This window comes from Numenius arquata, chromosome 4, assembly GCF_964106895.1.
Source record: "Numenius arquata chromosome 4, bNumArq3.hap1.1, whole genome shotgun sequence".
In the NCBI taxonomy this organism is placed as follows: domain Eukaryota; kingdom Metazoa; phylum Chordata; class Aves; order Charadriiformes; family Scolopacidae; genus Numenius; species Numenius arquata.
In genome coordinates, this window is record NC_133579.1 from 34,522,048 (window position 1) to 34,543,984 (window position 21,937).

Below are 21,937 nucleotides of genomic sequence, written 5' to 3' on the forward strand. Positions count from 1 at the left end.
GCTTGTACACTTTTCTCTCAAACAAATGCAAATGGTGTTTGGACAAGAGTGTGAGAGTTCCATATTAAGGTAAAGACAAAGTATTGCTTGTAATATACATCAAGCGACTCCATTTGTGTCCCAGAAAACATCCATTTAGAAACTTCTGATTGACTTATTTTTTTCTACTGTTACTGAAAGGGAAGAAGATGAACAACTGAAGATACCAAGTGGTTTTGCCAGTTTGAAAGGAAACCTGGAGGGAATTTCCTATAACAGCGCCATTGAAACTCTGGGCCAGTGGAAGCATCTTAACTGGACAGCAGTAAAAAATGAACAGGATAATGTAAAAGTGAAGTTTGAGCCTCATACAAATGGTGAGTGTTTTATGCAAGAGGAACCTCTCAGTTCTAACACATCTGTTTTAGGTGTTCAGAACAACTGCACCACAAACAGTAGCTGGACTTTAAGAAACTCAAGCTCTTGTTCTATGAGCCAGCGAATGAACACATGTTCAAACAGGAGAGCTGGACCATTCTACAACAGAGACCAAAGTTTCTTAAATTTAGCATCAACTTGCCCTTCCCATTGGGGGAGTGCAGAAAACTGCCAGTCTTACTCGAGCGTACAACAGCGTTGTGCAGAGAACTATGCGACGGACCATCTGAAACTGCAGAGACCGTTAATACCCTCAGAGTCTCTCTATGACGCAGCCTTTCCCTTAGAGATGCCTGTCAAAACGGAATACGATTCCGATTCTGAAAACATTGCCGATAACTACCTGACGTCGCAAAACCGAGCCTGGTTGGATGAGAACGGCTCGGCAAGAAGGCAGGTGTTTAGCTACCCCAATAGAGTGCACCTCAAAACAGAACCGGACCTCTGTGAGCCAGCCTCACCTTGCCAGAAGCCAAGGCACTGCCTTTATACGCCGCATAATTGGCAATGCATCGTAGCAAATCACCCCAACAACCTAACCCTGAACAGATCTTGCAAGGGTTCACGTAGCAAGGAGGTGGCCCCATTTTGCCCTCAGAACTCCTCCGGGTGTTTGGAGAGTATGCCTGACCTGCCGCACACGGCGTGCTACGGCCACTTCTACAGCCCCAGCCCAGGGGAGGAGAAAGAGCAGAGTAACGAGGTTTTTAAAATGTCGTGTGAATTTAAAAACCCCTGCTTGGTTCAAGCAATCAAGCGTGAGCCCCTGGATTCTCCACCATTGTCCAGCAGTGGACAGAACAGAGTACATGTGAGCTTCCCTGAAAATACATTAGCAGGTCCTGTGCCTCATAAAACCACTGAATGTACATTTTTACAGTAGATTTAATAACATTTGGAATATTTATAATGTTAAAAGCAAGAAGTTGTAGATTCTCTCCCAGTTGGGTTAAAGGAGTTACTAAAATTAAAAGTCAGTGGAAAGATTTTGAGTGTGTGTGCATCCGTGTGTGAGAAAAATCAGACACAGACACACGCACCCTTCACCCCGCATGCCCCTCACTGCCCTGCTTTTAGGGATCCTTGGAAAGAAAGAAAGAAAAAACTTCAGGCACAGAAAAATAATCATTATTCACTGCACAGATATACCTGCTAATTTGTCTTTATCATTTTTCCTCTCTTGTCTACAGTTCATTACCAAGGTCTAGCTATTTCTATTTCCTGCCTTTGTTCTGTTTGTTTTTCTCAAGCTGATGTGATGCCTCTGTGCAAAGAGAAAATGTTTATGGTCTTCATTGTGGGCAGTTTACCTTATGAGTTTTTGTATTTTTGGTTTTTTTGCTGCTCTAATAAGAAGCATCAGCTATTCCTTTATCTCAACATAAACAAATGGCAACAGGCAAGGGCTTTCCAACACAACTTCTAAATTTAAAAGCATAGCATTAGTTAAAGCAAATGACTTCCATAAAATGCATTAGAAATTCTTTCACTTCAAACTGAAGTTCTTCCCAAGTTTCCTTGATAATACTAATGTTTTAGTTCACATATTTTTCCATTTTAAAGCCATCAGCCTTTCATGTTGCTGTTTGAAAAACTGAACAATGGGATGTTATACACTTCTATAATGAGTAACAAAGTGCTGTTAAATGTCCATGACAGGAAAATATTTCTCCAGTTATTTTCCTTGCCCTTACTTGTAACATCAACAAGGGAAATGCACTTTTTAATTTGATGGTATCTCATTGACTGCTAGAAGCTTGTTAAACACGACATCAAAACCAAGTCCCACACTAAGGTTCGATGTGTTGTTTTCAAAAGCATCCTAGTTTCATTCTCAAAACAAAAGCTTAATCTCACCGAGAGCTAACTGGAGGATGTATACCTTTCAAAAGCACTTTGGTGCACTTTGGCGCTTTTGGAAACAGGTTCATATGCTTTCCTTTGAACCCAGACAGTAATGTATTTTCACACAAAAAATAATCTACAACTTCTGTTTTGGTTTATGTTGTTGTTGTAGTTTGATTCCTGCACTAACTTTTGTTTGAAAATTGCACTATTTCAACTTTATATCAACTTCACCTATATAAAAACCACAGCATTTAAAAAAGGCTTAGATGTATATGTGCTTTCTGAATGAAGCCCTATAATGAATGTTTTCTTTTTCAAAATGTTATAAATAAATATGAAGTCTTCATTTCTATATCTACTAGCCACTTTACATGTCAGCAAAGTGGCATAAACTTCTCATGAATGCTATAAATAAGAAGGATAAATGTAGTTTCCAGGTAGGGGAACGGTTCTGCACCCGGGAGGCTGCTATTCTCCAGGACTGTCTTCTCCAATAGAAATTACTGCCTGTACGTTAGAGTTGGCAGATGTAAAGATATACATACTCTGCATGTCAGGTAAGTGCTTGTGAACAATGGTTTGATCTGAAATGCTGCACTTTACACTTAAATGGTTGAGATAACACAAGTCCTTTTTGATGACTATCCTGCAGAAGGCAGTATTCCCAGCAGAAGGGCAAGAGTGGACAGTAAAGAAGCGCAATAATGTCTTACTGTAGCTCAAGTTGAATCTGCCAGAGTCCAGCTGACCATACCCAAGTGATGAGAAATCTCTCTTTTTTTTGTATCTGAGGTAAATCAGCTCCCTGTTGGCTATGTGCTGCCTCTTATTTGAGACAGCCTTGATATCCTCGGTTTAATACTCTTACCAGTGGGTGCAATGCAACATTAGACCCTTTTCAGACATGAGACCGTAATGGTGGAATTTACACAGCTCTCTGGCACACCACTGTTCATGTCACTTAAATTTAATCCCAATTGCAAAAATACTTCTGGACAAGCAAACTGGGTAGTCATGTAGAGTGAAACTGTCAGGTATCAGTGGTAGTGCACAAGTCTGCCTTGTTGATTCACTGTCTACAAAAATAAGAGCAGCAGTTCCTTTTATACTCTCTCAGAGTAGTTCTCATAGACCATTGCTTGGCGTGCAGCGTGGCACTGCTTATGTCCCGATGCCAAACACTCTGCTGTGGCAGCAGAGCTGCTGGTACGGTTGTCCTATGAACCCTGCAATATTCTCCAGTCCAGCTCCCTGACAGAAATGGGATAGTGTGGAGGCAGGGCAGTGTGGGCACAAGTGGAGAACACACCAGCACGACTGCTGAAAAGCTGCTTGTTTAATTCCATGCTTGGACTCCCAGTCATACTGCTCTGAATGAGAGCACCTGGGCCTGGTTTCACACTACCTTGCACCTTCTCTCATCATTTACATTGATGCAACACTATTATCCCCATCTGGATGTGCTGGTACCATTTTGCATGGATGTAAGTGGTCGCACCAGGTGCAACTCTGCAGAGGACTGTGCCACTGAATGCCTTGTCTCTGCCTAGAAATATTTCCTGGCATGACTACAGTAGGAGAACTATATCAGCCAGATTTCTCTCTTCAGTGCAGAAGTAACTCATACTAACAACAGAAGTCCTCTATAGATCTCTCTGTTGCAGAACAAAGGCTATTTTGTTGACATAACTCTATCTACTCTCAGGCTTTCCTGATTTATTTCAATTTGGATGATTTTTCTCATGTTCCAAACAGAGCCCACCCACATTTTATGCATCTTAGTTGATATTATAGAGGTAGATGAAGCATCTGCATGTAAGAGAGTCTAATCTGATATAAAAAATGTAATGGCCTTCTAGGAGGGTGGATGAAAGTGTGTCTCAGAAGTGAGATGTCACCTTCTGAGTCCCCCCTGTGTAAATGCAGTCAGGTTTGCCTCCTTATTGTTCCATAAAGTCTGAACCCAAGAAAAACACACTTATTCTGTGCATCATGTTTGAATTTGTGGCCAAGTTGTTATTCCTGGTCTCACATGAAAAAATGTGGTATCGGTAGAATTCTTTCTAGTTTAAATTATCACACGCATGCAGCAATCTCATAAGAATTGTACTTATAAAGAGATGAGCAGCTTATCCTCCTTTTGGACAATAGCTAACCACTGTTGATAGTAAACAAAGACTAGTTCCTTCTAAGTCCTTGGTATATCACACCATTTTGAAAGAAGGAAACAAGCACTAAAAATTAACCTCTTGCTATCTGCTTTTAAGGCACATATATTCCTTCCATCTCTCGGCACATGTGCCATGGATTGAGTCTGGACTGAAATCTGACATTGTACTGTAGCCTGTTAAACTGCCACTGATTTAATCTTATGAAACCTTTTTGCATGTAGATATTAATGATCCCCTGACACTGATCACTAAGTAGCATGAAAGACAGAGCAGTTGTTTTAAATGGTTATGTTTTCTTAGTGGTTGTTATTGCTTTGGTATTATTTTAAAAACTAGCACTGAGAAGTAAGGTTTAAGATGTTTTCAATCACTGGTGTTTAGCTTTTATCCTTAATGAGCTGGTATTTGTATCCCCTAAGCACAGCCCTAAAGTCTCTTTTAGGAGCCTCCCAATGCATTTATTGGAACAACAGTAAAAAAAAATTATTCTTGTAGAAGAAATGCCTAATCAAATGGTTGCCTGATACGAACTAGGAGCACTCAGGCTGAAAGAAATGCCTTTCTTTTTCCAGTGCGTGCCTCTAACACTTGAATGATGAAAACATTCAAACTTCTTCAGCCATAAACTCTCCAGAGGCTGAGACAGAACGACCTCATGAATTCTAGTGTTCGGGGAGGGTATTGTTTGCATGGAAGGTGAGAAGTTCTAAAAGCTCTGAGAATGTGTCTTCCTCTGAGATGCTAGTTGGTGCACAGACAGCAGAGATGATTATCGATGCTAAAGCTGCTGATTAAAGTCATCTTTACTGAGAATGTGGCCTGATTTTAGCTATCACCGGACTGCTGCTGAGCACCATACAAATGCTAATCCAACTGAAGTACACCATTGTAAGCCACTATTTTTACTGAAAACCAACCTGATTTGAGCTAGGGGTAAACTTGTACACCAAAAATTTTCCTGCTGCTTCTAAGGTTTGCTTGGATGCAGTTACACCAGTGGCAGACCTCCACTGTGGAAAACACTACCAATAATTTATATTCACTTTTGATTCTTTATATACCAAAGTAGACCCTTGTTTTGAAAATCTGAAGTTGAGGGCAGCAGTGTGCAAGGGGTAAGCTTGTTTCAGTTGGTCCTCAGTTTGGAGATTTAACTAGTGAAATGAAAGATCAAGGGACTGTACCTAAATTCTCTGTAGGAAAGACTGACTTCCTGCTCCTTGATTGTAATGTGAAGTATCTCTATGTTTTAATCACCCTTCATTAGAACACAGTGATGTAGTCTTAAAGTCCTTAGAACTGAATCTCCTCTGGATGGCACAGGGAGGTCTAACCTTTGTGCATCAGCCAGGTTGGTAAGACTTTAGGTGCTGATCCTTTGATACAGTATTGAGATCAACAGGGCATGTGCAATTCTTCCGGAAATTCCTCGTACTTAAAATACTTAACTGGGAGACAACAAGCCTGAGGCCAGGAATATTCTGTGTGATAAGACCAGCTTCTGCTGTCTAGAAGCCTTTCTTAATTCTCTGTGTTGAAGCCGTATTGGAACTTAAGTAGGACAGCCTCTCCCACTATGGTTATTTCAGAAAAGCCATTAATTTTTCTTATATGTGTGATGTTTTAATTGAAATAGTTAAAAGACATCATTTTCCCTACCTATGAACACATACATTGCCTTAGATAGTGGGAAAAAAGTTAATGTACTCATTTTCTTTCATCAGTGTCATGTAACTAAAAAACCCAACCTCAGAATGATGGAGGTATAAAGCCGTTGTTCTATTTGTCTTGTATTTTCTTTCTGCTCTCTTCCTCTCTTTCTCTCTACTGTCTTAGTGTAAACACTCAAAATGGAGAGACTGTTCTGAAAAGAAATTCTTTTCCATGGAGTTTCTTCCTCTCTTTTATATCTTGTGAAGTCATGTGTCACAACTGAAGCAGTATTCTGTAACATGGGTAGTGAGCAAGGAGATTCCGCAGGTGGCCAAGCTCAGGTTGTAGTCACAAGGTTTTTATCTTGCTGATGGAGACTCATACAAGAGGGCTACCCGTACCTTATGTTCATAGACACTACCACCCTGGCAAACAGATTTTCATTGTGTTTGAATACTCGTGGCATATGTTCTTGTCATTATAAATACGCTTCCCTATCATGCTATCAGAAAAGCTTCTGAACAAAATCATCAGCGATAGGCTGAAAAAGATACTAAAACCAAAAAGTACTTTTTAAAAAACAACAACACATGGAGATCCTGAGCACTTGTGTGGGCTTAGGCAAAGATTTTCTTTGGGTGGAGGTTTGGATGGAAAGTAAAAAAAGATTGTTAAGACAGATTTTGGGGAGAAAAAAGATCACCTTGGTTGTCAAGGTGTTCTTTTTCTGTGACTACAGCATTAATTCTCCACCCACTGCTAATAACTCTGTGCTCTGAAATCATGTCCTTATTTTTTTCTCTAAAACTGAATTTATAACTTTTCAGGCTGAAAATAATTTCTTGAAGACAAGGATTGAGGTAATTCAGTGCTAAGCTCTACTTCTCAATCAGACTGAAAATATCATTCTAGGAGGCATGAAGTGCTCCTGTTCCTTTCCTGGGGCTAGCCTTTGAAACTCTGGCAAATTCAGTATCTGCATCAGTTCTCTTGCTGCTGGTCATTGTAGCTCAGCCGTGCAGCTGGTGCTCTAATGTGCAGTCTGAAGTCGCTCAGGATTTCCTTGATGCAACAGAGCTCCAGGGACAGCTGTGCAACAGCCAAAATTTCCAGTTTCACATTTGTATTGGTAGAATTATGGTATTCCAATGACTAATACAAATATGTGGCAGAAGGTAATGGAAAGAACATCAGCTGCTTAGCTAGTCTCAGTAATTGTATTTAACTAATTAAAAAGCTATGTTAAATCAGGCGAAGTTCTGGTCTAGACGTCCCCATTTTGCGCAGGAGGGTGTCAGGAATTACACTGCTTTTCTCCCTCTTCTTAGGTCACACCTTGGTCTGTCTCTTCCTTATCCCACTAACCACCCTTCTGAAACTCCTTTTTTTTCTTTTTCTAAACTTTTGGACTGCATATATACCCCCTTTGTTCATTTGAACTGTGAGATAAGGAGTTCTTATGATAAGGAGTTCTTAGTGATCTCAGTAACAGTATTCTACTCTTATCACAGCCAAAAAGATTCTTTGTCTACATGGTCAATGAACTTCCCTCTTCTGAAAGGGTCCTTCCTCACACCCCTTCTCCCCTACACAGCTTCTTAGCAAAACCAAAGAAGACTTCTTCCTTAAAGGCAGTTGTGTCCATCAAAAAAAACTTTTCCTTTTTCTTCCTGTAGCTTTTCTACCCTTTGGTACATTGTGGCCTCCACCCTTTCTGTTTTCTGCGTCTGTAGCTTTATTTCCACTTTAGGCGTACTTCAAAAGCTTTGCCAAAAGAACAGTGTTAGGCAGAAGTGCAATCGCCCGTTTCCCCCCTGCCCTCCTTAATAAGACTGCGGTACTCACTAATCACAGCTGTACTCCTAAAAAAGAAAAAAAGGACACTTTGGTGGTGAAACATCCTCTCTTCAGGAGGCTGTCCTGCCAAGAAACTCTGAGCTACCACCAACAGTTTAGTTCCACAAGTATATACACTGCCAAATCTTTTTGTGTTTAGACCTGGTCTCTCTTTCAAAAAATCAAGGAACCCATTTTCTCCATTTTTGCTTCTCTCATTTTTTCTACACGTGTTTATTCTTTCACTGTGCAATTGCACTTTTAATTTGTAATTCTTTTTTTTTTAAAAAAAAGAAGGCTATGGAAGCATTATGCAACATATACAGTGCCGTGTTTTCAATTAGTCCATTTTGGGTTTTGAGATGAGAGCCACAAAGAATTATCAAGCATTTTAATGTGATTCCATGTAAAGGCCTCTGACTGTTACAGAAATGCCCATTCTATGAAAAATACTAGTACAAATAATATCATTCATCTTGAAAAGGTGTATAATCCGCTGATAATCCTGTACTGAAGGTGCCATTCCTGCTCCTCCTAAGGAAACACAGTGGAGGACAAGATTAAAAAAACAAAGGTGCGTGGAGATCTACCAACAGTTCTGCCCAAACTGGTATAGCGCGATCCCAGGAATTTAAGGGCATGTTTCTGGAGGGAACACCGCAGCCACCTGAGCATTATTTGAAAACGTACCGGTTTGTGCACACAAAACTTCCCTGAAGTTTTCAGGCTGAAATTGGTGGCCCCAGCTCCAGCCCCGGGGGGACACCAACACGGCAGCTCCCGCGAAAGCAAAGGGAGGTAGCCAAAATACCCTTGGTAAACACGTAACCTAACCAATATCGACTCTGCTGCTTTGTATATGAGTATAATAGACGTCAAGATATATCACTAGCGGGCTAATTAAAAACGTGGGTTTGATATTTTGGAATTTTGTTAAAACCGGTGCACTTTTCTGTTGGTTTTTTTTTTTTTTTTGTACTGTTTTCTGTCTGCTTTTAGAAGGAACTTTCAAGTGTATTTCTTAAATTATATTTTACATTTATTACCAGTCTGAAGCGTAAAGTTAAGACATTTTAAAATAAATATTTGCATTTAAATTAAGACCGTTGCCGTGTGTGTTTCCTGCCCTTTTTTCCTCCAAGGCCCGGAGGTTGCAAACCCGGCAGCCGACCCGCCGGTCCCGGGCTGCCTGCGACACTGTACCGCGGCCGGGGCCGGGGCCGTTACTTTCTGCCCCGTTCCGCTATCGGCTCGCGCTGCCTGCCTCCCGCCCGCCAGAGGTCGCCAAGAAGCCACCGGGGAGGGCGGAGCTGCCACCCCCTGAGGGAGGGGGAGGGCCTAGCGAGGCGGAGCTGGCTTTTCATTGGTTGAGACGGGAAGCTTCTTGCCTATTGGTTGCTTGCCCCTCGTGGCGGGGGCGTGGCGCTGGGGCGGTGCTTGGTTTCGCTGTGGAGTAGCGGAAGTGACGAGTGTGGAGGGGGAGTTCAGCTCCCGGATGCTGTTGGGTGCGTGAGCTCTCCGACGCCGTTACCGGCCCGCCTGTGGCCGTGCCGGCGGGGCGGCGGGGGTGGCGCCGGGCCTGGGCGCCCCGCTGGAGCTAGGCGCTGGGGGGCTGCGGGTGAGAGCGACGCTGAGGTAGCGCCATGTCTTCAGCGGCTGGCGGGGGAGGCGGGAGCAGCGGCGGGGGTGTGCGCGGCCGGAGAGCTGCGCTCCCCGGGGGTTGGGGGAGGGCGGCTTCTCCGTGAAACCTCTCCAGAAGGCTTAAGGCTGTAAAGGTGCCCTAGTGACAAAGATGTGGTTTCGTCTGGAAATGCGTTGTAACAAAATGATCAACTCAATTCATCCGACTAGCGCTTTCTTCCTGCCCCCAATTGTTTGCTGAAAAGCATCCTATAAGCAAGAGTTGGATTTTATGGTGTTTTTTTTTTCATTGTGTGCAGTGAACCAGTTTTGCAGGATGAGCACTGTAACTGAAGAAGTTAAGCCAGAAGATGGCAAACCCGAATCTGAAAAGAAAATATTTTACTGTGAAGTGAGTGCGTTTCTTGATGCCTTTTCAGACTATGTACTAAAATGCAGGCCCAAGGTATTAAAAAAACACGCTCTTAGAAATGGAGACCTAACCTAGATGCAGTGTGGCAAACTTGTAAGTGAGAGGAACTGTTAATATGTGGAGAATCACATGATCAGTCCCTGGAAGAGGTGCTTGTTTTAGGATTTGGTGAATTCAGTTTGTTTTTGAGGAGTCACAGCTGCAATATAATGGTCCTTAATTGTAGTCTTTTAAATCTCTGGTAAATATTCTCATAGGTGACTGCAAAGGCTCATTTATCTGTAAAGTCTACAACTTTGGGTCAGAACATGTTAAATTTGTCAATCCTACTGCTCTGGCAGTAATTTTTTTTTTTCTGGTGCTTTAAACTTCTGGGACAATATGTCAAGGGACTAGACAATATTAGCATATGTTAGTCATCGCTTTTTTTAGCTAAAGATAGTAAGAAACAATTGTAGATCTGTATTGCCTTCCATTAATTATTGTAATGGTATATGTGTATCTGTGGAATCTTAATGAAATGCAGATGTCTTCATTGTTTTTTTGATCCCTTTGATGTAACAATGAATGGAGTTCCTGTTATTCTAGGGCATAATTTTGTCTCTGTGCCTTTTTAATCACTGCATGATCATCCCTTTTTGTTGTCTTTCCAGCCTGCACAAGTTTAGAAAACTTAAGAATCCAGGAAGCGCTGGTAGGAGGGAAGGGGGAGGCTCTTAAAAGATTCATACTATCTGATATATTTAAACACATATTTAAGTATCATTTGAACAGATTTGCACACTGATTCTGGTCACTTTAGTGGTGTGCCAATTGTACTCTTTAAGCCAAAGAAGACCCTCAGAATTATGCTGTAGAAATGGATGTATTTCCAGTTTTTATAACTCACTAACTACAGAATATCCATAGCATAACTGAAGATGTGCTTTCAATTTATCTTTTTAGGTTTGTAAGGTTCCGTGTATGAGTTCTATAAGTCTTCAGTCACACTATCGTGGTGCAAAACATAGAAAGGTAACCTTTTTCCATATTAAGTCTATATGCAAGTTTAATCATAAATCTGGGATTCTTGTAAAAATCATTAATTGATTTCATGTTGCTTCAAGTGCTTATCTAATTCTTTGATAGATCTGTAGCAGTAATTTGCTTGGAAATTCCAAGAAAAAGATGAAGTGTGAGTCTCACATCTCTGTTTTGTACAACATGTAACTTGAAATATCAACTGTAGGTGAAGGTAAATGTGTGTTAATTGTGAAATTAATATTTGAATTACATGGAAGTCACAGATGGTGAAGGAACGCAAACTTCTGTTTTGGATACAGTTGGTAAAAGTACTGCTCTGTTTTACAAGTCTACACAACTCACCTGTACTTTGAATAAAACTAGCTTTCCTGTTACTTTGGTAGTAACATCAATTCAGATTTCCTGCAGGAGTTACGTAGGCTGAGCTGTCAACTCATATGGTTCTGTTTATTTGAAGTATCTCAATAGTAACTTCCTGGTTTAGTGCCTTGCCTTGTTTTGTGCTTGAGTTATTAGACAATGTTCTGTGAGGACGTACTTAGAGCCGAGGCTTTTATAAATGTTGTTTGACAGAACTTTAGACTGTTGATTGGCTGGTGATTATCTTTTGTTAAAAATTCTACATTCTCAGTCTAAGAAGTTGAGACATACTCAGTTGTCTGTACTTTCCTCTGTTACTTATGATTGCTGTCAGCAGATTGTTTGTATTGTTGTGGCACTGAAGTGCCTCCTCTAATGTATTCTTAATGACATTTTATTTTTTCCTGGAACACTGAAGACTAACAGCAATCTTTAAGTGTGTGGGGGCCCCTTTTCTTTCAGCTGTAGATGAGGGGCATCTCCCCACCTCTTGGTTTTCAAGACAGATTAATAGCATTTTGTTACCTGTTTTATGATCGCTTTAATAGTGTTGACTATTATTTGAGTCATTGCCTTCACTTTCTGCAAACACTTTTTTTCCCCCGAGGATTCCGTCTCATTTCCTGTTGGTCCAGTAGAAGTGTACAGAAGTGTACAGTTCTCATGTCCTGCCAAATATGCAAGTTTCGTTTGGTTTTATGGTTGTTTCTTTTTATTTCCTAGCTAACCTTCATCGCAATCCAATTATTGCTGTTTCTTCCTTTTAAAGTGGAAAAACTGGTGATTATTTTCTTAGAAAATCTGTAGTTTTCCTTCTGTTTCGCTCTGGGAAATCAGTATATGCTAAGCTACATCTGTTAAACTTTGAGTTAATGAAGGACTGCAAACTGATAGTGAACAGGAATCAGGCAGATGAAAAACTGGATGCTTGTTAGATATTGAATGTTAGTGCTGGTGTGTGGAGTCCTGGTAAGTCGCATGACTGCATTTCTGTAGAAATAATTCTCCAAGATTGCATCATCATTGTTTTCAATTACCTCTAATTCCTCAGTTTAAATTATGAAATCTAGTGTATGTTTTGTCAGAAAAAGGACAGAATTGAGTTATCTCAAGAAGTTTTTGTTTTACCAAATTTGAAGTAACTGTAAAAGTTCTGAGCTTATGTTCCTTTTTGATGCAGGATGGGTGCTGATAGTGAATAGCTTAGTCTGCTCCTTGTCAGAGGAGTTCCTCTTCAAAATAATTCCAAAGGATGCCCTGACTGCGCAACAAAATGAAGAGGAGATACTAGTTCTTTGACTACATTGCAACACTAGCCAACCCACCAGCCATTTCTTATGACTTTAGTCAGATTACTTTTTTCTTACAGCTACCCATTTGTTTTTAAAATGACTTTCATAAAGGTCTTTTGTGCTTGTCCTCCACCAGAGGAAGTTTCAAAAACATCAGAAGTGATCCTTCATCAGGAGAAGGACAGTCACTCAGAAAATTCCAAGAAATAAGTGTAAACATTTGCTACGTGTGCAAAATGGTTCTCGTATCATTGACCTTTATTTCCTATAGCTATTCACAGTAAAATGTATTATTTTGAGTAGCTGTAGTAGTAAAGCTTGACTATCTGACAGATTTGTAGGGATTCTTAGGTGGACTTTGTGCACTTGGTTATTGTATCTCTTTCTTTTTTTTTTGGTCACCTGGGTGGTTTGGTTATTCTGGGTTTTGGATAGGTACAGAAGGTATTTCTCTCAGTTACTTCTGCATACCTTTATTTCTTCTCTATATGTTGATTGGTTTGCTCACCTGTATGTCAGTACCATTGACTCCAAATAAATTATGCAATCTGATACTATTGTTTAGACAGAGGCCACTTCCCAAACATCAAACATACTTTTTAAGTAAATTGTATCAAATGCATAGCTTCCGTAAAACTAGGGAGTTTTTTATTAGTGACCTACATATAACCAAGGAATTAAGACATCTGGTTTTTTTGAGGAAATCTAATTCATACGTGCTACTCTTTTCAGACTCAAGGAATATTGCTTTTGATGAGTTAGAGATATTTTTTTTAGGGTGTTTTTCGTGTGCTGACTATCAGCCTTGGTGTTTGAACTGACAGTGCCTAAATAATTTGCTGCTGGAGGAGAAAATGTAAGTAATAGCTGTCTCTTCATGGGACCTTAGGCAGACTACCCACATTTGTTATAAATTGGACAATTTTACCCAGAATATTTTACTTCCCAAACTAAAAGAGCATACCTAAAGCCTTGTGGAATTTGTTTGACTCTGTTGGAGGCTAATAATCTGGTGCATTAAGCTGAGTCTGTTCTTAAAAGAAAGTGAGTCCTGAGTTGTTTCATATATATATTTTCAGGCTTTGTGTTCTCTAACCCACTGGGTTGATGAGATTGTCAGTCTATTTCTCTCCCTTGAAATCATATTGCATCAGAATATAAAATAGAAGTAATTTTAAAATATTTCAAGCAATTGATTAGTCGGTGCAATGACTTTCTTCCTAGTTTGTTACTAGATTAGATTTTGTTTATTTGAAGCCTTTTCCATTTGCACTTCAAAGTTTATGTGAATTTTTTTCCAAATAAGTCTGAGTAGTTACTTTATTCAAATAATAGATGATCAGTTATCTAGTTAGATAAAATTGTTGCCACTTGCATTCTATATGAAACTTAAACCTAGAGGTTGTCAAGTCTTTGAATGCCTAATTTACAAAATACTATGTAAAATTTTAAGTCTATACGAGGTACCTCTTTAGAGTTCATTGAGTTTCTCTCCCTGAGAGTTGATTCTGTGTTGTGCCAGGATTTTCTATTTCTCACTGACTTCAGTGTTCATGACTATGATGCTTTGATGTCATTGAACTGGAGCTTGAGTAATAAGCACAATGCATATCTGATTTTTTTCTAGTGCTGGTAATTCATGAGGCCAACCCCCTGTAAACAGTATGGATGGACAAAAGATTGTGGGGTTGGGATGAGAAGGCTGTTTATCTCGTACATTTGGGTGCCTTTTGACCTTTTGCATACTGACAGGTTTTGTTGCTGAATAGATGTTGATGGGAGGTGTGGAAAATGACTTAGACAAAATAGCATTCATACATGTGCATAGATTCTTAGCTCTTCAGAAATAGGAATTAGCTTGTATTATATACTTGGAAAAACAATTGAATGTTACTTTTAGCCATTATGGTAAAATGGTTAGAAAACAATGTTTACATAAGTTCGTTAATGCTTTTCATTGAACCAAGTCTATAAGAGCAATGGGGGATATACTGCACGGAAGCTGGGTTTGGGTTTGGTTTGGTATGTTTTTTTTTTTTTTTTGACAGCTGAGTAAAAAGCTAGGCCTTTTCTAGGGAGCAGTCCTCAGATAAAATATACCTGCTGTGCATATACCTGGAATATGGTTGTATGTGGTATATTTTACTCTAATTTTGCAAATACGCATTAGCTTTATTGCTCAGTTTGCTAGAGAGGAAATCCTAGAGCGAAATATCTTTTTTTTTTTTTTTTTCATGTGTTTTTAAATAGCCCTTTGCAGGTATGGCACCAACAGAAGAGTGTTGCTTCTTCTGGGAAGTATATTTGGAGTACAGATGAAGGTGGTTCTGGTTTAGTCATGCATTCAAGGTTGCTTACCCTCCCTTCATATCTGGGGATGGATAGGGTAGAAATACCTATCGTGTTCCAAAAGGAAAGGAATTTGCATTCAGGGCTCTGCAACCTCGTTAGAAACAAGGAATGTTCAGATCTGTGAAGACACTTGTTAGTTTTTGTCTTCGCCGTTTCAGTGTTCTCATTTCTGCTATACCTCTTGCCCTGGTTGCTGTGCATCAGAACTTGTGGTTGAAAATACCTGATGTACAGGCAACTTTCTGCCCTTTTGTAGGGCATTAAAATCAAACATGGTGGAAAAGCATTTTAATTGAACATTTTTGTGTTGATACCTGGAATGTTAACATACTAGGTTTCAATTGCAGGAAACTAGCTTTGCTGTTGTCTTGTTTGTGTTTGGTCTCAAGAAGTTAGCTGTTATGTTCTGCAGGTCATCTTCAAAGAGGCTTAAACTATAGAACTTTTCTTTTGTGAAAAACACTTGATTTCCTTAGTATGAGCTTGAAGAGTAAAAATATATAGATTTTCTGTGTATGGGCTGCTAATGTCTACCTGATATGATTTCAAGAGTGTATATATTTAGAAACAACTAAATTCTGTGATTCTGTATTAACATAATACTTAATTATGCACGTGAAACTTGTCAGATAACCTGTGAACTTGAATTTTGTGGAAAGCTAATCTGTAGCTCTTACAAATCACAGTCTGTGTGGCAGGTTTGAACCCTAAAAAGCAGCGGTTTTTGAGCTTTGGCTTCTCAAAGTTAGATACTTTGTTAAAAGTTACTCTAACTTTTCATAGCCTTAACTCACAAACAGCTGTTCCAACTTGCTTGCAACACTTGACCCAGAACAGAGAATAAGTTTCTTACCTTATGTGTGAGAAACCTCATTCCTGATGTTGTTTTGGGGTTTTTGCTTCTTGCTTTTTTGGTTTTTTGTTTTTGTTTTTGTTTTTAAAAGTAACCTCAAGAAGGGTTCATAAGTAAAATGGATCTGTTAGCTTCAGTTGTTGAACTGCATTTCTAACATTAACAAGAGTAGTAATCCAAGTGCAATCGAAATCAAAGTTGATTGTCTGAAAATGGTCAGGAAGAAATTCTTTTTGAGCAGTAACTCACAGTTGCTAATGTTTTCTTTGTTTGTTTGAAAAATTAGGTATTAGCAGCTGTTTGTTGTAAAACTCTGTAGAATGACAAGTAATGAAAACACTTGCAGCAGCATAACTAGGAAGGGAGACTGTCTGTATTCTAAGCTTATAAAATCTTGCTGAGCTCACACAACACCACCTACTATCTGTGGTGATACTGGGATTTAGGTAACTTCCTTTTTTATAACTGCCATGAAAGAACAGTTATTTGGCTTCTTTAACTATTCTGTCAGTCTTGCTTCCTACTGAATTGTCACACTGATGTGCAGCATCTCTTTCATGCCACTAAATACTGAAAACAAAGGACTCAACTGCATGGACTACTCTGTGCAGACAGCTGCCTTACTGGTAGAATGATCACACTTATTTTTTCATTCTTGTGAACGGCAATTTGTGTTTATTTGCCAAAAAGTTTCCAAAATGAGTCAAGATTTGTTTTAGCCGTGTTCTGAAATGAGAATTTAAGTTCCTCTTTTCCTTAGATTCTGCCAAAAAGCAATCTTTTCTGGATTCAGCTGATGAAAGCCACTTTTGTTGTTCAATGATATAAATGAAGTTTCAGGAGATTTGGCTAGTCTGAAGGCTTAGCCAAATCCACTCAAAATAGTGAGAGAGCTGCTTTTTGTTAGTTTCCTTTGGGGGCGAGTTTTCTTTTTCTTCTTTTTTGTTGGAACCACAGCTCTTGAAAATGTAGGAGCTGCGATCATGCAGAACTCAAGGTGATGTCTGGCACCCTTGAGATGCTGTGTTTCAAGCTGTAATCATCTCTTTAAACTTCATTAATAACTGGGCTTTCTTGAAATTAACCTTGTATTAACTCTACATACACTTTTGTCTGTACTTCCAACTTTTGCAGAAAATCATAAGGGCCTTAATTTTTCCTATTTGACAATGGAAACTTTGGTCTGTAATGTAATTCATCTGCAAAGGCTTCTCGGGAAGTACAGGGTTTTTCCTTCAAATGGTGCAGCACATTAATTTCTTTTTCTTATTTTATTTTGGGATGACTTGCATCTTCATAATTAAAGAAAGAGAAAGCCCTGAGACCCAAGACTGTCTATTGTAAGTATAACCCTTTTTTCTTCCCAGCCTCTTAGGATAGATATTGCTTGGGGATTTTAATGTTTGTTGCTTTTCTAGTAGTTTGGGTACTTGCATTTGCCAGATTTATGTCTATAACTGTGTTTCTTTTTATATGCTGAACATTCTTCTGAGATTTTTATTTAGTTAAATGCTGAGCAAAGAAATATTTTTAGAGGGTGAAATCTTAATTATGCCTTTCCGTGTCTAAATATTTTTGTATCTATCTAGTGGAGGGATGGATAGCCAGTATTTTAGCTTCTTACTTTTGCAGGCTAAACCGTCTCCTTCTTGTCTGTCACCTTTATGCACTCACTGCTAAGCTTCAGACAGTATGCTAAGAAGCTGAATCAGCAGGCTAACACAGCACTGTTGCAGATGCAGCTCTGACAGTGTTGGAGTTGCCTAGCTGCATCACAGGAACGTTCTGCCCCTCTTTATTGTAGTGAACTTGGACTAGTAAAGACCTATTAAAGGTAAATTCAGTTGCTGGGGTATCTTTTTCCCCAGAACCTGAGAATGTGAATCCAGACTGTTGTATGTCAATGAAAATAAGAGTTGTGAAAGGATGAAAATGTGGGATATAACTAGCTCACAGTGGAAATGGAAATCTTGTTGTAAAGGCACTGATGATGACATACAAGATTTTTGAAGTACAGGAAGCAGACCACATTGGCAGGTATGGGTGTACTGATGAGAAAAACAATAAGAAGATTCAATCCCCAAATGTTTATACAGTCAGTCATCACAAGAAATAAGCCTTTCACTTCTACTTTGTCTTCTTAGCCTGTTCTCCTAAGAAACAAGGCTTATATTCTGGCTTTGTCATCTGTTCCCCAGTATCTTTTGAACCTCTCGGCCTTTTTGAACCAAGTTGATCAAGGGTTCCTGAAAATACACATCTGCGCAGAGAAGAGTGATGGTGTCAGTCCTCTACTGAGGGAAGTGCTGCAGGCTGAGCTTACCACTTACTGGACCCTGAAGAGTCAACGCAAGAGGAAGATTTACAAGAGCACTGGTCAGAGTCCATTTTCTAAGAGACTGGCCTTCGTTAGTTGCTCTCATTGTTTGTTGTTGACGAGAATATCAGTGCAAGACACATCATTCAAGCATGCGAACAATTCTGAGACATTTTGCCTCAGCAGACATGAGTACTGCGTGCAGATCTTCTCTTTTTAGAAATACTGGTAATGAAGTTCCTGGAAAGAATTTCTGCAAAAGTTCTGAAGAATATAGGTCTCCTGAAAATCCTATGTATTTGAGCAGTCCAAAATTGTATTTACACTTCAGCAACTACAACAGATCTGTTTGGCTTAGTGTTTTTAATGGATGATGATTTCTAGAGATTTATTTGTATTTCTTGTCAGAAACAGCCATTAACAGTAATACTCATTAGCTGAAGAGATTCTTTCCTCAAGACCATAAAATCTTGTTTTGGAGGAGTAATGTAATGGATACATGGGATAGAAAGTGAGACTTGAATAAGAGGACAGAAGGTGTGGCAGCAAGACTGTAAGAAGAGTAGTGGAATACAGGAGCCTGTTACAAAGACTTTGGAAAACAATACTACATATACTATAAGCTCAGTGTTCCGTGGAGAATTCAGGTTAAGAACCTATGGTCGTTGTTAACATTGCATGTCTGGAAATGTTACAAGTTAGAATCTTTCAACTGTGATGTATTTTATGGAACAAGAATACATAAATTGAAATATCTGATTATTAAAGTGAAGAATCTAGACATGAAATTTTGGTAAACAAGTTGGCTCTAACTTACGGAGGGGTCCCAGCGTCACAATGTACCATCATACGTCAGAAGCACTGCAAGATGTGCTTTAATCCAGAAAGTTCTGTGCCTCAGTAATCATTCTGAAGCAATCAACATCTTTTAATTCTAATATGAAATGATTATTTATACTATTGATGTCTCCTTTATTCTACTTTCTCCATAGTGAATTCCGCTTCACTGAAGATTCAGACATGGGAGGCCAATTTGCAAGCCACTGTTAGGGTTTATTTGTCCAAAAGAGACTGAAATTTGGCCTGATGAAGCTTATTTATATGTTTTAGTTGTGTCTTTTGGCCTTTTTTACAGATAGAAAAACTTTCCACTTGAGTAACTTTTTGAAGATGGCAATTCAGGTTTCATTTTGGGGACTGCAATGCATTGTATTCAGTATATATGTAGAACTTCTGGAAAGTCTCCCATGAACATATTACCAACTATGAAAATAATTCTCCCTCAAGAGCCAGCAGATCCAGGAAATTCATTGTATTCTGTCACTGAGACAAGAATAAATTCTGAATTTGCTTGGCCTGTGTTTTTTCATTTAAAATAGCTGATAATCTTTTTTGTACAGTATACAGTAAGCATGAACAAAAATTATACTGCCTTTGTGGAGTTTAGTGAAGTCTTGTGAATGAGCATGGAAAGCCTGGATATTCTTAAATTAGGTACAGTGTGTAAAGTATGAGTCTAGTATTATTTCAGGATATAAATGAGATGTTCCTGTTATTTCTGCTGGATCTGCAATCTTGTTCTAATGTTCGTGTTATCAGATACTCCGGTGAGAGTGAAATGTGGCAGCATGTTCACAGAGCTGGAGTTCAGTCAGGAACAAAAATATATGGATGTTACCAAAGTGAAGGATGAATTTTCTTGGAAATCACTTAGGACAAAACCTGACAAGTATTTAAAATGTACACTGTCTGAAGAAGAACAGGTACTTCAGAGGGTGAATTTTGACATATTTAAAATGTTTTACACCAAGATCTGCAATTTCTTCCTTGCTGCAGAAATAAAACAAAGTTCCTTTGCCAGTAGGGAGAGCACCATTAATCCTGCTATCATTTGTAACCCAAAATTTAAAAAGACAAATTATTTGGATTCTGAGTGTTTTCTAATGAGGCATGCCATGTACAGTATCCTCTCTGAACTCATCAAAAGTAACTGTTCATCATCCAGAAGTGATGAACGTGAGTAACCTGACTGTTAAACTGTAGAATCTTGTTGGCTTTGAAGTCAGTTAAGTCAGGAAATGCATCTGTTTCCAGATGCTTGTGTTTGGAGGAGTACCACTTTCTGTAAGAAAGACATCTGGATACCATGCAAGTTTCCATATGGCAAAACTATCAACAAGTTATTTTTGTGGTAATGACAAATTGGATATCTGGGGTGGTTTTTTGTCTGCTCTCCAGCGGTTCAGAGGAAAGCAGCTTAGTAGAAGATGTGGGAAGATAAGATGCTGAAGTTCTAGGACTTTACTCGGAGAGGTAAATCAAAGCTCAGTTAAGTATATACACTTCAGTTATGATTTCTTTGTACAATAATATAATTGGACAGATGGAAGATTTCTTTCAGCTCTAGTTGAGGCAGTTCATGTTCAGGGGTAAGGAGGGGAGGAGATTGAATTGAGATTGCTTTCTTTCCTGTGACCTTTTGTCCAAAGCAGACGGAAGTTTGAAAAATGTTTTGCTTTGAGCAAGAGGCATTAAATGATGGGGGAACGCCAATATACATGTTAGGCAAATGTTTCCTGGGCAACAGCAAAATACAGTAGTTTAATACTAAAACAAGGCAGCTCAGGTAGAAGGCATGTATAGAGGCAGTATAGAGCATGAGCCCTATAAAGTCCATTTCTGGGCTGCCTAGCTTTATTGGTGAAATTAATTTGGCGCAGAGTGGGTTAATGGATTTTTTCTGCGCAGCCTGTGGAATTTTTCTAGCATCACAGGAAGATACAGAGTTAGCTTGTAGTACTTCTCTTACACTACTACAAATGAAAAGTATTGAAAAGTGTAATGAGAGATGTTGTAGCTGTTTAGTTGCTGGATCTAGCACCCTGTGTCTACAATCTTCAGCTTAAAACCTCTAAGTAGCACCATGATTAAAGAAGGCTTCATTATGATCATTCTATGAGGTGTGGAATCAATGGGAGGAATCAGGTCTGAAGATAAACCGCATTTATTTAACAGCACTGGCTACAAGTTCTTCCAGTGAAAGCACAAATGTCATATATTCTGCCTTGGGTTCACCAATTGCAACCTTATCAGTACCTTGATCAGCATTTCAGCTTTATGATATAAGAAAAATTTTACTTATCATAACATGTCCCTCTGTGCTCAGTGTCTGTCAAGCATCGATTTGTACCCATGAGGTTTTGGGGTGTAAAACTACTACATTTTTAGAGAAAGGGAACCTGGAACTTCTTTTCTGAGTTACAGACTAGAAGAGAACATGATTCAGAAATCGTAATAGAGCTATGAAGATCGAATGCTACTCAAACTCCCATAAACACCTCTCTTTTGGAGAGTTCCCCTGTACAATGGAATATAGAGTCTTTGCGCACTTCACCTCTTGTGTTCAAAAGTGAATCTGCAATGCTGAGTCCAGTACCTCTTTGTTGCCACTGAATAACTGAATTGACAATGTCTGAAACTGTCCTGAAGTTTTGAAACATAGCTGTTTTAGTTCTGGCAGTCATTAGGAAGAATGTGTGTGCATTACAAATGCATGTATTGATGTAAAAGGTGGAGAACAAAGAAACATGTTCAGGACTGTGTCACTGAATATTGAAAGGAAAGGGTTTGTGGTTTTTTTTTCATAACTAGTATCTAGAAAATATCCCTTACTAAATAAAATCATTATTTGGAAGGGATTTCCTGATACTGATTAGGTGATTTCTGAACTTCCTGATTGAAGCAGGGCAACTGCCAGTGCTG

General features: G+C 39.2%; 2 protein-coding genes across 3 annotated transcripts in view; both read left to right on the top strand.

Annotated features, from left to right (window-relative positions):
- Positions 1-1,300, top strand: part of AHRR (aryl hydrocarbon receptor repressor) — a 72,083-nt gene extending 70,783 nt beyond the window's left edge. Inside the window, exon 10 of the mRNA XM_074146770.1 lies at positions 181-1,300. Within this exon, the coding sequence (XP_074002871.1) occupies positions 181-1,300 (1,120 nt within the window). The remainder of the gene's footprint in view (positions 1-180) is intronic.
- Positions 1,301-9,376: 8,076 nt separating this feature from the next.
- Positions 9,377-21,937, top strand: part of LOC141463632 (uncharacterized) — a 34,012-nt gene continuing 21,451 nt past the window's right edge. Inside the window, exons 1-4 of one of the 2 annotated variants that reach the window (XM_074146138.1) lie at positions 9,377-9,430; positions 9,866-9,957; positions 10,924-10,992; positions 17,165-17,198. In XM_074146138.1, the coding sequence (XP_074002239.1) occupies positions 9,421-9,430; positions 9,866-9,957; positions 10,924-10,992; positions 17,165-17,198 (205 nt within the window). In that variant the 5' untranslated portion in view covers positions 9,377-9,420. Of the gene's footprint in view, positions 9,561-9,865; positions 9,958-10,923; positions 10,993-17,164; positions 17,199-21,937 lie in introns of both variants that reach the window. The other variant, XM_074146139.1, reaches the window with a different exon arrangement.